This window comes from Mesoplodon mirus, assembly GCF_964341445.2.
Source record: "Mesoplodon mirus genome assembly, chromosome: 10".
In the NCBI taxonomy this organism is placed as follows: domain Eukaryota; kingdom Metazoa; phylum Chordata; class Mammalia; order Artiodactyla; family Ziphiidae; genus Mesoplodon; species Mesoplodon mirus.
The window spans coordinates 28,184,557-28,199,940 of NC_138986.1; the positions used below are offsets into that span (position 1 = coordinate 28,184,557).

At 39.4% G+C, this 15,384-nt stretch overlaps 1 protein-coding gene across 1 annotated transcript in view; it reads left to right on the plus strand.

Moving 5' to 3' along the window:
• The window catches only part of AHI1 (Abelson helper integration site 1), a 202,686-nt gene that overhangs the window by 149,880 nt on the left and 37,422 nt on the right, over nucleotides 1-15,384 (plus strand). The window contains exon 25 of the mRNA XM_082634082.1: nucleotides 849-949. Coding sequence (XP_082490208.1) covers nucleotides 849-949 — 101 coding nt within the window. The remainder of the gene's footprint in view (nucleotides 1-848; nucleotides 950-15,384) is intronic.

Sequence of the window (15,384 nt, forward strand, 5' to 3'; positions counted from 1 at the left end):
TGTAGCTCATAATTTTAGAATTTTGATCAGGTGTATTTTATCACTTTCTCTTAATTCAGAGTTGCCTAAGTCATTTAACCAAAACAGATTTCCTTTTTAGCCCTTTAAAATTCCCACATAACTTTTTAGATTCAACACCAGTGTAGATTAAGTAGATTATACAGATTATAATCTCATAAGAATCTTAGATCCAACACTGAGTGGATCCTGTGTCATGTATAGTCCCAGCCCTGTGCTTACTTGTTTCATACCATCTTCACAAATTATCCTTTATCCACCCCTCCGCCTGGCAAAATCCTCCCTGTTTTTCAGTCTGACACACCTACCACTTTTTCCGTTAAGCATTTGCTATCCCCACATCAGAACTTGTCTTTGTTATTATCTCTCTTCAGAATAATGTCACAGTCTGTTTTATATTACAGTTAATTGTGAACATATCTGTCTCTGACCAGATTGTAAGCTCCTTGAGAGCAAAGACTGTCTTTGGTCATCTTCGAATCTCCTCCAGCGGTACCTAGCTGATGACCCTGCATATAGCAGGTTCTTGGTAAATGTGTATTAAGATAAAATAAGCATCTGCATGACCACATACATAGTAAGTGAAAATGACACTTTCTGCATTTCTGAAATCCTGCTGATCAAAACTTGCCAATCATAAGTTGTGTTCTTTGGATAAGGAATGTGTAAGACTACAAATCACCTTAACAATAAGCTCTGGGTAGCTTATTGTTACACCAAGGAAGTGTGAATATCAGTGTGTTTAGTTTTCTGTCTGCCCCCCATTGTTGTTTTGCCCCGTGGAACGGTGCTCCTCGATTTGATTGCATGAATTCTTTGTTCAATTCCAGCACTCTATCGAGAACAGCCTCCAGAGGTAAAGGAGCGATCCCCTCCTTTAACCCCTAAGGAAAAAGCCAAAATGGAAAAAGCTTTTTCAGCTCCACAAAAGGTAAATGTTTGCAAGACTATGTATTCCATGTACTTTGATTTTCACTCTCTCTGGATGAAATATTACTTTACTTTTCATGTTTATATCCTTCATTGTTTACATTATTATTTCTTCTAATATTGACACCAACACTTTGAAATATATAAGGCAAATATTATTATAGCCATTTTCCAGATAAGGAAACTGAGGAGGCTCAGAGAGATTAAAATAAACCCCAAGTCACAGCCCAAGTGATGGGACGAGAACCCGAAGTAGAACTTGTGACTTTAAGTGTGACGCTATTTCCACTCTCCACGTTTCTGTAACTCTGATACTGACACTGTCCTCAGCCCCACCTGAGGGGTCCACATTTATGCTAACAATGACTGGGGCTCATAGACTAAAGATGTCCTGTCTTCCTAGACCATTCCTCTTGCTAGGAATTTTAAATGCTTTCAGGTTAAAATAAATACGGATCTATTATTAGCCAGAGAAATGTCATGTTTTTTCACCCTGTGCCATCAGCTCCCTCAAGGATATCAGGCAGAATTCTGATGTTGGTAGTGCTTTGGTAGTAAAGTTTATAAAACTTTATAAGCACTGTACCACCATATATATTACCTTATTTAACTTATTTTATTATGTGACATTAGCTCTTGCCTTAGACTGAATAACTTCAGTTCTTTTTGACTCCATGAACTAGCAGGTATATACATATATATATATATATATAGATAGATAGATAGATAGATAGATATAGATATAGATATATATTTAACAAATACCATGTCGTGATAGAGTTTTTTGAACCTGTCATGTATCATCCTGCCATTCATTCTATATTTGTTGAGTGCTTACTTCCATGCTAAGCACGCTATTAGTCCTCACCGAAACAAGACTGAGTAGTCAATGCACCTGCCCTTGAGTAGCCTACAGGCTGGTAGGTGAGACTCCTACAAGCAGGTGATTCCAGCAGACTATGGTAGGAACTGTCATGAAGATCTGTGCGTGATGCTTTGGACACACACAGGAAGAAACACTCTAAATCTTCACCAGGGAGTCCAGGAAGAGTTCCCAGAGGAGGTCAGACTTGAGCTGAGGCTTATAGGATGAAAAAGTATGTGTTAGGTAGATGATCATAGGAAAAAACATTCTAGCAAAGGGAATAACTTGAGTAAGGTGTGGTATAGGATGGTTGTGTTTGGGGACCATGGGGTCTGATGGAAAGAAGGATAAGAGAAATACAGGAGCCAAGCCTAGTGTGCTCTGCTCAGATGCTTAGACTGTAGCCTTCAGAGAGAGGGGATCCCCGGAGAAGGTAACCCGGGGAGTGACATGTACAGATTTACAGGATGAAAATACCATTCTAGTGGTAGCACGGTGGTTGAGTTAGAGGTAGCTGAGACCTGAGGCAGGGAAATTGGTTAGGAATCCATTGAAATAGAATACAAAAGCCTGAACTAGTGCAGATATGGAGGATAGGGGTCATAAGGTAAAACGGACAGGATTTTGTGATTGATTGGGTGCGATTAGTGAAGCTGGAATCTAGGCTTGTGCTAAGGGCCCTGACTTTATTATACAACTGCATGGATATGGTACCACAGAAATAATAAAAGAGCAAGGAAGATTTGGGGAGATAGAGACAGGGAATGGTGGGAGTAGGATGTGATGAGTTGTTTTAGATATCTTGATTTGTTAGTGGTGTCTGTAGGGCTCCCAGGTAGAAATATTCACTAGGGGGCCAGAAATTCAGGATTGGAATTTGAGAGAACATAGGGCTTCAGAATAAAATGGGAGGAGTTAACGTATCCATTGTATTATATCAGGAAAGTTGAAGCTTGTAATGAAGGAGATAGCACAGGAGAAAGAGTTCTGAGAGGAGGCGGCCAAGGACAGAATCCCAGTTGAACACTTACTGGTATTCAGTATCTAAGGGACACTCAGGTGAAGGGAAGAAGATTAAGAAAGAGTAATCAAAGGAGAGGGAAAGAAGTGACCTGGAAGCCAGGGGAAAATAGAGGTTCACGGAGGGTACAGACAGGAGTGTCAGGAACAGGCAGTGAGTTAGGGTCTCGTCATGTGGACATCAGGAGGATCCTGACACCTTTGTGCTAGTGTCATGGATTCATACTAGTATGAGGAGGATTGAAGAGTAGAATGGGCCTCAGCAAGTGAACTCGTGGAAGTCATTCCCAGAGCCTCTTCACTTGAAGGGAAGAAAAAAAATAAAAGTCAAGCAGTGGCTGGAGGGGGACCTGGTTCCAGGAATGACTTTTTAAATATTGGAATGACATAAAATGATACCCTAAGGAGTCAAAGCCAGTAGGACAGGTTCAGGTTGAAGGTAGATAAAGAAAGCACACATGGATCTTAGAGAAAGCAGGAGGTTTTTATTGGGAAGACAGGTTGATAGATTAGTCTTGGCTTAGAGCAGTGGTTCTCCACTGAGGGTGATTTTGTCATGCAGGAGACATTTGACAATGCCTGGAGAAATTTTTGCAAATATCTGCAAGGAGAGGGGTACTACTGGCATCTAATGGGTAGAGGTCACAGGTGTTGCTAAACATCCTAGAATGCCCAGGACAGCCCCCTCAGTGAAGGATTGGATTGTCTGGCTGTGTTGAGCATAGAGCATCACCCACACACACACACTGAGACAGGTAAATGTGGAAGAGGATGCAGTTAAGTTGATAGCGTGGAAGTCTCGAAATTGAGGATATCTTCATGTTCTCCAAAACTGAAAGGAAGGTCCACTTCAAATATGAGGGTCATAGGAGTGAGATAGGAAGAAGAGTAGTGACTGTTAGAATACCTGTAAGGACAGCAGGAGCAGGGGCTCATGGGGGACATATAAGGAGATTCCTTAGTCGTTCTGGGAGCTGCTATTTGGATGCCATAAAAATCCAGGTGACGTCATTCTGGATTGAATGTGCAGTTGAGTTTTTCCTCAGTAGCACTTAGCATCTAGGGCCTAGCAGTGGAGAAGGCAGATTTAGTCGGATGCATAACTGGAGCTGTTGTGGGGGGGTGATGGGGAAGAAGAGGATAAGAGGCTCAGTAACACTGGTCAGACAAGTCACTGGAGTGACACACCATGGAGGGTCACCCGGACCAGAAAGGACATGCAATTGGGAGAAGACTGGCAGACTTAGAGAGCAGGGTTCTCTGCAAGCTTGCAGCAAGCCACCCACGCCCCAGTGGCAGCAGGAAAGTGTCAAACAGGAAAGCAGTTAACAAACTGGAGCTACGGCCTGTAAAGGCAGATACAGCTCGATGGGCTTGAGCTCCTTAAGTCATACCATTAACTTAAACCTAGTTTTTTGGAGAAGGGGAGCCATGATTACCTTCCCATCTATGGAGAAGATACCGATGTACTGTGCAGATCAAGAAGGCAGGAATTCATTAAAGGACTTTGTAAGCCAACTTTTCACGATGGTGTGAACTGCTGCAATGGGGGCTCGCCTGTAATTCCAGGTTTTTCTCCCACTAGCTAAAAATAAAGTGGTTTATTTGCTTGGTTCCAAAAAAAAAAATTCTGTAAAGCCAGAAATTCTTTTGCTTATTTAATATTATGTATCAGATGTCAAGCAACCCAAAGTTATGGTCAATCCACAGAGTTGTGTATAAGAGCTGGAGTGAAATCAAAGGACGTGTTATTAGAATTGAGCTGGTCAAGGAATGAGGACCCAGAGTATCGGGCAGGTTGTTCTCTTGAACATTAAAATTCGAGGATGGTTGCAAGAGTTGGGATGAAGAGGACACAGGTGAACCAGGAGCTGAAGTTCTTAATTCTTGCATTAGAGCAGATGTGTCAACCTTGGCTTCACACTGAAGTCACATGAGAAATTTTTAAAAATAAATAAATAAATGCCTGTCTCCACACCCACAAATTGATTTAGGTGAGTTGGCATGGGACCTTGGCATGGGTAGATTGCAGAAGCTTTCCAGGTGATTGTAATGTACAGCCAGCATTGAGAACCATTGTGTTAGCGCGACCACAAGGTCCAAAGGTAACAGCTGCAAAGATAAATAGAGGGTGTTATAGCCAATGTCAAGGCAGCCAAGGAGGAGCGCTTTTAAAGTATAATAGCCTAAAATCAGCAGCAGAGAGCTAAGAGGAGGCCAGTATTAATTCCAGCCCCCGTGGTTCACGGTTGGGTTATGTGTGAATGAACAGCTTATGCTGCAAAGAACTGAAACAAAAACAATTCTTGGTAAAACTCCAGTTTCAAATCCAGCAAGGATTCATGGTGATGGTTGCCTATAACAGTATGGGACTACAAGGGATACAGTTGAAAGAACTGGCATGAAATTTGGCTGTGGGCAAATGTCGCATGTGTATTAGTATCCATTGTTTGGAATTCACCAGATTTAAGAATTTAGGAAGATGCTAATATAAATGTAACCTAAAGACATATAATGCAATGAAAGCATTTATAACATCGGCATAGAGTCATTGTGACAGCTAACAGGATTTGTAGTCTATGTCAGGAACTGTGTGAGATGCTATGAAAGACACAACCTTTACTTGTAGAGGCTTACTGGTATTCCCAACTCTGCATCATGCTGACCTTTGAAATTAGGGTTACCTACCCCCCACCTTTGTACATTCCTGTCCAACAGCCTTGAGCTCATTCTGCCTCAGCCAGAGGAGATACAAGGAACTCTGTCAGTGTCTTTCTGGCTGCTTCTTCCTGACATGCCTGTGTTCCTATGGATGGAAACCTCTTACCTGCTTCTAAGACTCCCCAGTTCTCACTGCCTGTGCCACTGCTCTACTTAGCAGAACTCACTGAGTCACAGTCTTAGTTTAGACTGTAATCGATTTTTTAATTCTCTGTACCTTTTCTTCTCACAGACTGATCTCCATGCTTGAAATAGACCTTTATATTCATATCCCAACAGACAATTCTTCAGATATCCAACTTGACCCTTGAGGTCTGCTTCAGGCTATCCCACTGCTGCCCAAACCCTAATTCTAACAGATCTCAAAGAACTTGTAGATATGCAAGTAAAACATTTAAAAACATAAAATAGGTGAAGCAAGGAAGTTGCAGAGGATAAGAATACATTTAGGGAAGGAAGTAGAAAAGTTCTCATGGAGAAGATGGAGCTCGAATAAGGCTTTAAGTTTTAAGATGCAAGGATTTCTTTTGTTGAAGAACATGATTTGATCTGCTTTATCTGAATCCATGTGTTAAAACAGAATCTTACATATATGTATTTAACTTTACATGTGGAATGTACCACATGTATAGTTAGACAGTGTTTTACTTCCCTGTGGGAGAAAGTGTAAAGAATGACCTACACGTACGTAAGAAGTCCCTGGGAAACGTTAATGTCATCCCAGGTAACCAAAATGCCTTGGGTACACTGAGTCATGACACAAACAGCCACCCTTGAGAAATGTGTAACTGGGCTTCCTTAGCACCTGGCATAGTTGTATTTCTTCAGTTTAGTTTCTTTATCAGAATATGTTATGGTTTGATTTTTATCAAGATCCTGCCTTATAAACCTACCACAAATTCTATCAGATGTTTAATTTCATGTGCAAGTTTTATTTTTATTTTCATATATAAGTTTTTTTTTTTAGAAAAGAAGGGCATGAAAAGTGATCTGTGATAAGTGACTAGAATTGGGGCGTGGGGGGGGGGGGTCCTAAGTTCGTAGAATTATAGAATTGATGACATGGAAGGAACCTTAGAGATCAACCCTGGTGATTCTAGTCAACTCCTTCACGTTGTAGATGAGGAAATCAGGGTAGATCCAGGAAGGTTATAAGGGGTTTGTTCAGAATGACCCTCCTGGTTGGAGCTCGGCCTCCATGCTCTCAGGCCGGTGCCCTTTTTCCTCTACCACCTAGTCAGCAACACAGGTAGACAGCTGTTACCTGCACAGCCAGCCACGTTTTGCTTTTTTACATCCCTGTTTTATGTTTGTTTCATTGTACCCTTTCTTCATGTGGAAGTCTTTAGAATTGTATTGTCTATACTTCTTAAGGAAAAAAAGGAAAGAAACCTCCTCAGTAGTTGATTTTTTCTTTTTTAAATTATTTCTATTCAAACTATAGAATAAGAAGTAAAATTATACCCTTTGGCAGCTGCTGAATCTTCGAAGTTCCTCCAAGTGGAACTCACCTGTTCTGTCGCTAAATGTACCAGGTACCTTCTAACATTTCGTCTGGGTCACTGAAGTGTTAGTGGGTGGTGGCAGCATTTGGCTTCTCCACCGCAAGACGAGGGGACGGGCCTTGTTCGTTACTCTCCACAGTTGGCTAGAGAATCCCCAGACAAATTAACCTGTACCACAGGGGTATAGGAGAACGTTTTCCTCAAGCTCATTCCAGAACATTTTTATCACAGTGTGCTGTAAATTTGCATCTCATAAAAGGAAGAATATTGCTGCTATCAGGGAGGAAAGAAACTCAGAAGGTTTGGAAAAAAAGAAGTGCTGACAGTCTTAGTTTATTTGTGTTTGTATCATGGGCCATTTCTTTTTTAGGCTCTTTATTTTTGATAGCCTAAGCATTAATCTGTAGCATTCATTAATTTGGGGAGGAAATTTGTCATTAAAGTTCCTTGTATAAAAATTTTAGTTAATTTGAGGATTTATACTATAAAAGTAATATACTTTTTTTTCCTTCATTGGAGTATAATTGCTTTACAATGGTGTGTTAGTTTCTGCTTTGTAACAAAGTGAATCAGCTATACATATACACATATCCCCATATCTCCTCCCTCTTGCATTTCCCTCCCACCCTCCTTATCCCACCCCTCTAGGTGGTCACAAAGCACCGAGCTGATCTCCCTGTGCTATGCGGCTGCTTCCCACTAGCTATCTGTTTTACATTTGGTAGTGTATATATGTCCATGCCACTCTCTCACTTCGTCCCAACTTACCCTTCTCCCTCCCCGTGTCCTCAAGTCCATTCTCTACATCTGCGTCTTTATTCCTGTCCTGCCCCTAGGTTCTTCAGAACCTTTTTTTTGATTCCATATATATGCATTAGTATACGGTATTTGTTTTTCTCTTTCTGACTTACTTCACTCTGTATGACAGTCTCTAGGTCCATCCACCTCACTACAAATCACTCAATTTCGTTTCTTTTTATGGCTGAGTAATATTCCATTGTATATATGTGCCACATCTTCTTTATCCATTCATCTGTCGATGGACACTTAGATTGCTTCCATGTCCTGGCTATTGTAAATAGAGCTGCAATGAACGTTGTGGTACATGACTCTTTTTGAATTATGGTTTTCTCAGGGTATATGCCCAGGAGTGGGATTGCTGGGTCGTATGGTAGTTCTATTTTGAGTTTTTTAAGGAACCTCCATACTATTCTCCATAGTGGCTTTATCAGTTTACATTCCCACCAACAGTGCAAGAGGGTTCCCTTTTCTCCACACCCTCTCCAGCATTTAGTGTTTGTAGATTTTTTGATGATGGCCATTCTTACTGGTGTGAGGTGGTACCTCATTGTAGTTTTGATTTGCATTTCTCTAATGATTAGTGATGTTGAGCATTCTTTCATGTGTTTGTTGGCAATCTGTATATCTTCTTTGGAGGAATGTCTATTAGGTCTTCTGCCCATTTTTGGATTGGGTTGTTTGTTTTTTTGATATTGAGCTGCATGAGCTGCTTGTAAATTTTGAAGATTAATCCTTTGTCAGTGGCTTGATTTGCAAGTATTTTCTCCCATTCTAAGGGTTGTCTTTTCATCTTGTTTATGGTGTCCTTTGCTGTGCGAAAGCTTTTAAGTTTCATTAGGTCCCATTTGTTTATTTTTGTTTTTATTTCCATTTCTCTAGGTAAAAGTAATATAGTTTTAAAAACCCAAATAATAAAGAATAGTGTAAATGAAAAATAAAACTCCTCTGTCCTGCTAATATTCATGTTTACTCTGTTTCTTGCATATCCTGTTAAAAATGTTGTCTGCATATATATACATACATGTCTATTCATGTCTGTTCTTTGTTTTGATGAAACTGTGATCATACTTTTTTTTTTTTTTTTTTTTGCGGTATGCGGGCCTCTCACTGTTGTGGCCTCCCCCGTTGCGGAGCACAGGCTCCGGATGCGCAGGCCCAGCGGCCATGGCTCACGGGCCCAGCCACTCCGCGGCATATGGGATCCTCCCAGACCGGGGCACGAACCCGTATCCCCTGCATCGGCAGGCGGACTCTCAACCACTGCGCCACCAGGGAGGCCCTGTGATCATACTTAATATTTTTATTTCGCCAATATATCTTGGACAGCTTTTTTTAATCTTTTGAAGTATAGTTGACATACAATATTAGTTTCAGGTGTGCAACATAGTGATTCAGCATTTAAATACATTATGATCACCACAGTAAATCTAGTAACCATCTGTCACTATACAAAATTATTACAGTGTTATTGACTGTATTTCTTATGCTGTATATTACATCCCTGTAACTTATTTATTTCATAACTGGAAGTTTACCTCTTAATCCCCTTCACCTATTTCGCCCAATGCCTCATTCCCCTCCCCACTGGCAATCACCAGTTTGTTCTCTGTATTTATGAGTCTGTTTTTGGTTCGTTTTGTTTGTTCATTTGTTTTTTAGATTCCACATGTAAGTGAAATCATAGGATATTTCTCTTTCTCTGTCTGACTTATTTCACTTAGCGTAATACCCTGTAGATCCATCCATGTTTTCACAAATGACAACATTTTCTTTTTATGGCTGGGTAATGGTCCATTGTATATATACCACATCATCTTTAACCGTTCATCTATCAATGGACACTTAGCTTGCTTCATATCTTACCTATTGTAAATAATGCTGCAGTGAACATAGGGGTGCATACGTCTTTTCGAATTTGTGTTTTCTTCGGGTAAATACCCAAAAGTGGAATTGCTGCATTATATGGTGATTCCATTTTTAATTTTTTAAGGAACCTCCATACTGGTTTTCCACAGTGGCTGTACAAATTTACATTCCCACCAACAGTGCATAAAGGTTCCCTTTTCTCCACATCCTTGCCAACACTTGTTATTTTTGGTCTTTTTGAGGATAGCCATTCTGACAGGTGTGAGGTGATATCTCATTATGATTTTGATTTGCATTTTCCTGATGATTACTGATGTTGAGTATCTTTTCATGTACCTGTTGGCCATCTGTATGTTTTCTTTGGAAATACGTCTGTTCAGATCCTCTGCCCATTTTTCAGTTGGATTGTTTGTTAGATATTAAGTTGCATACATTATTTTGAATATTAACCCCTGTCAGATATATCACTTGCAAATTATCTACTCCCTTTTGGTAGGTTGCCTTTTCATTTTGTTAATGGTTTCCTTCACTGTGCAAAAGCTTTTTAGTGAGATGTAGTACCATTTGTTAATTATTGTTTTTGTTGCCTGAGAAGGCAGATCCAAAAAATATTGCTAAGACCCATGTCAAAGTGTTTACTGCCTGTGTTCTCTTCCAGGCGTTTTATGGTTTCAGGGCTTACCTTTAAGTCTTTAATTCATTATGAGTTTATTTTTGTATATGTTGGATATCTGTTCTTATTAGCACAGACAATTCTATTCTTTTCATAGTTTCAAGGTACCGAGATGCCCTATTGTCTTTTTCTTAATACCTAAAATGCCCAGGTTTTTTTTAAATTTCTGATAATGCTTGGTTTTCTTCTTTTTTTAATTTCTAAAAAATGAAACCCAAGGTAGAAGAGTACTTTCTACCTTCAATAAAATTTTCAGTGTTAACACAACCAATTATGTTTTTGTATAAATGCCAGGCGTATAGTAATAATTACACACAAGAATGTTAGATTATTTCTGTGAATGTGAAGAAATTAACTGTGATGTTTTATTTGTCTTTCTCTAAAAACTCAATAAATGAATAATAGTGATTAGTTTTTCTATTCCAAGATAATTATTAAAATATCCATTATAGCTCATCTCTTCATTTGAGAAAAGTGTTTTAGTTATTTTCAGTATTTTGCTGGGTTAATTCAAAAGAGCTGGCTTCCTAACTAACTGCATACTCCAGTTGTATTCAGAAACAGCTGTTTTCTTGTCTAGTCCAAAACAAGAACAGAGAACCCCAAAGCATCAGATAACTCCATTGTAGTTCCTCTTCCAGCCAAACACATGCACACAAAATTTTACATTGATAATTCTGTCAACCTATCAGGAAGACAGTAGGCAATGAATAAGTTGCCTTCAGTGTGCATGTGTCTGCCTTATTCTAAAAAACATCTAATTTTTATTTACCCTCTTCATCCCAAAAGTAGACACTTTATTGAAGCCTGGATTAATTGTGCTATATATCACTATTTTCAAAAATCGCTTCATATAGAAAAAAATTTTTCCCATTTACTTCTCCATGTACCAGGAGTGCATCTGAAGTATTCCTAACCATAGGAATTATATGATTTCATTACTGTGTTAAAGTCCAACAGCAAATTTATAATAGACAGTGGTAGCAGATTTTCCAACTACCTAAAAGTTCATGTGCACTAAATCATTGAATACAATCATAATTATTATTGCCTGCTTCCTAATGCTAAAGAATAAAATCGGGGCTTCCCTGGTGGCGCAGTGGTTGAGAATCTGCCTGGCAATGCAGGGGACAGGGGTTCGAGCCCTGGTCTGGGAAATTCCCACATGCCGCGGAGCAACTAGCCCCGTGAGCCACAAATACTGAGCCTGTGCGTCTGGAGCCTGTGCTCTGCAACGAGAGGCCGCGATAGTGAGAGGCCCGTGCACCGCGATGAGGAGTGGCCCCCACTTGCCGCAACTAGAGAAAGCCCTCGCACAAAAACGAAGAGCCAACACAGCCATAAATAAATAAATAAATAAATAAATAAAAGAATAAAATCAATTTATATATTTTTACTTTAGTAATTCATTTATCAAAGAAAATACAGTTGATTTAATCTCTAATTTGTTATATTAAATAGATAAAAATTAATATATGCTTGGATTCACTTTAAAATTCCAGGAATATGTGAAGTTTTCTTTCTTTTTCTGAAGAGAACTAAGGCAATATTTTAACTTACAAGGAAATTAAAGCTAAAGTGCTTATTGGTGTCCTTCAGTGCAGATGACACTGATACATATTTCTTTGTTCTTCATAATTTGGCTCAGTAATTTATAAATATTTTGAGGGAAAATGTTAATTTCAAAAACAAAACGTTATTTACGTTTGAAAACTATCTTTTAGTCTAGAGAGAGAGTGGGACCCCGATGATACGACAGCAAAGCCAGTGTGAGTCACCTCACATGCACAGATTCCACTCCCAACAATAAAGTCCCTAAACGTTCTACACAGAGGAACTCTAAAAGCCTCCAGAATCTCTCCTGCCCCGCAAGGAACCCATAAGGTTTTGACTCTATCAAAGGTCTGGTAACGAGTTTTACTATTCATTCTCCTCTTACACCATTGCCTCAGCCATTGTCCATGCCAAGTGTACCTCAGCCTGTGCTTTGTCTCTTCCCCCGCAGCTATGTTTCTTGCTACTTTGGGCAATGCCCCTCCATGTTTCCAGGACCCTCTCACCCTCAACAGAGTGAGACCCCACAAACTGCTTGTCTTCTCACTTTATCTCTCCTGGGAGCAGGACCTAGATCATTGCCAGTGGTTCTGAAATAAAGGGACTGTGAGATAATCCCCCCATAGTCTCTACCCCAAAACTAGGTTTGGGGAATGTTTCATTTTCTTGATGTCTTCCTAACTCGCATTACTTAAGATTTGTACAGAATAACATAAGGGCAAAGTTGTTTTCCAGTTTAGCAACCCACTGATTATTCAGCTGGTTTGAGTCTCTGAGCCCATCCTCCATCACATCTCATTTTCTTACACAAATCTTCCATGAAAACTCAGTTTAGAGAATAATATAAATTCTCAGTAGAGACTTGAGAATTGTTTCAATAAACCATTGATAAGTATTTGTAGGACTCCTTCATGACTCTGAGAAGGCAAGTTTGGATTCTAATCTTTGAACGATGAGATACGTGAAAGTATAAAATAAGTGATGCTGTACTGGGTCAAACCAATGTTCCCCTTGGCCCATACTCTCTCCAACAGTGACTTTAAGGGCTGTTTGATAGAATAATGCAGTGTTTGCTCTCCATGATGATATTTGCAAGTTAACCTAAATATCAGTAACATCCCTCTTATAATCTATTACAAATCTAAAATGTGAAACATGTTATTGGGAAAGCTTCCCACCAGTCATTCCTAGTCATAAATTGCCCTTTAGATAGTGGCAGAATTGATTGTTATCAGTCCCCCTGTCTTCTGACTTGACAATCAGCATGACCTTTTTTCATAAGTTCTCTGATACCCTAACTCTGCTGTCCTCTTGTTTTGTCAGGCACTCCAGGGTTTCTCAGCCTTGGCACTATTGGCATTTGGGGCTTGATAAGTCTTTGTTGAGGGGGAATATGTTGTGTATTGTAGGATGTTTAGCAGCCTCCCAGGCCTCTACCCACTAGATGCCAGAAGCACTAACCCTCTCCAGTTGTGACAATCAAAAATGTCTTCCAGACATTGCCAAATTTCCCCTGGGGGTCAAAAGGACCCCACCCACACCCCACAGTTGAGAACTACTGCTCTATTTTAATAGAAATATATATAATATATAATATTTTATACCCATATGAATATGTATGTTTTTCCTTAGATTACAATTCTTCTTATTTTAAGATCTTGTTAAGGAAACTTTGCTTTCATTTTCCCATTACTTGCACATATATAAGTAGTGATGTTGGAGCTACAGACTACCCTACCTAAAAACAACAGCTTCACATAAAGATGTATCCAGCTATGTGAGGCTCAGTGTGATGAATATGATTAAAATGTCTCTTAATCAGATTTAGATATCTCCTGACTACCATTTATTTCCTTTGCTTAAGAAACTTAGCTGTATGCTAATCTTCACATAGACCATGGAAAATTAACGGTATGCTAACGTTATTATTATTATTACTTAGCAATCCCAATAATGTGGTCATAATGGTCTCTGATTTTAACATGGTTCTCCATCAGTTGACATAAAAAAGGAAGAATCTTTTTTTATTTGAATGTCTCTTTTATCCTCATAAACCATGTGCACAATGCAAGATCTCTGAACATACTGGAACAGGTTTGTTTTTATCACTCTTTTACTAAACTTTTTTGTACTTGATGAGTCTTTTCTTTCTTTTACCCCTATTTCTGCTTCCCTGTTACTGTGTGTGTGTTTAAGCAGCAGCCTCTTACCCACTGCTGTATCTCACATGAAGGAGAGAGAATGTTTGATCAACCTCCAAAGGTTAGCCTCTCCCTTGTGAGACAATGTTTTGACCATGCCTGCCTGCTTGCAGAGTCACTGACTGGAAAAGCAATATCGTTCCCAAGATCACAGGAGAAAACATGCCTGGGCCAGGACCATGAAGGCTGCATACTGCCCTGTCCTTAAACTCACTGGCAGGCATAGGTCTAAATTACATTTCGAATTGAATTTTTCCATATGAACAATCTTAGTATATGGGTCACATTTTTTTTGGTTGATTTAGTTTGATTTGGTTTTTTATTGTAGAGACATAAAACATGGAAGACTATATGACTTAAACTGGTCATGAAAGTAATTATATGCCCAAATATCTAAGTTATGAAATAAAATTTCATGTTTTATTGTATTTTGTTTGCTTTTCTTTTTTTTAACATCTTTATTGGAGTATAATTGCTTTACAATGGTGTGTTAGTTTCTGCTTTATAACAAAGTGAATCAGTTATACATATACATATGTCCCAGTATCTCTTCCCTCTTGCATCTCCCTCCTGCCCACCCTCCCTATCCCACCCCTCTAGGTGGTCACAAAGCACCGAGCTGATCTCCCGGTGCTATGCAGCTGCTTCCCACTAGCTAGCTATTTTACGTTTGGTAGTGTATATATGTCCATGCCACTCTGTCACTTTGTCCCAGCGTACCCTTCCCCCTACCCATATTCTCAAGTCCATTCTCTAGTAGGTCTGCATCTTTATTCCCATCTTGCCCCTAGGTTCTTCATGACCTTTTTTTTTCCTTTTAGATTCCATATATATGTGTTAGCATACAGTATTTGTTTTTCTCATTCTGACTTACTTCACTCTGTATGACAGTCTCTAGGTCCATCTACCTCACTACAAATAACTCAGTTTCATTCCTTTTTATGGCTGAGTAATATTCCATTGTATATGTATGCCACATTTTCTTTATCCATTCATCTGTTGATGGACGCTTAGGTTGCTTCCATGTCCTAGCTATTGTAGATAGAACTGCAATGAACATTTTGGTACATGACTCTTTTTGAATTATGGTTTTCTCAGGGTATATGCCCAGGAGTGGGATTGCTGGGTCGTATGGTAGTTCTATTTTGAGTTTTTTAAGGAACCTCCATACTGTTCTCCATAGTGGCTGTATCAGTTTACATTCCCACCAACAGTGCAAGAGGGTTCCCT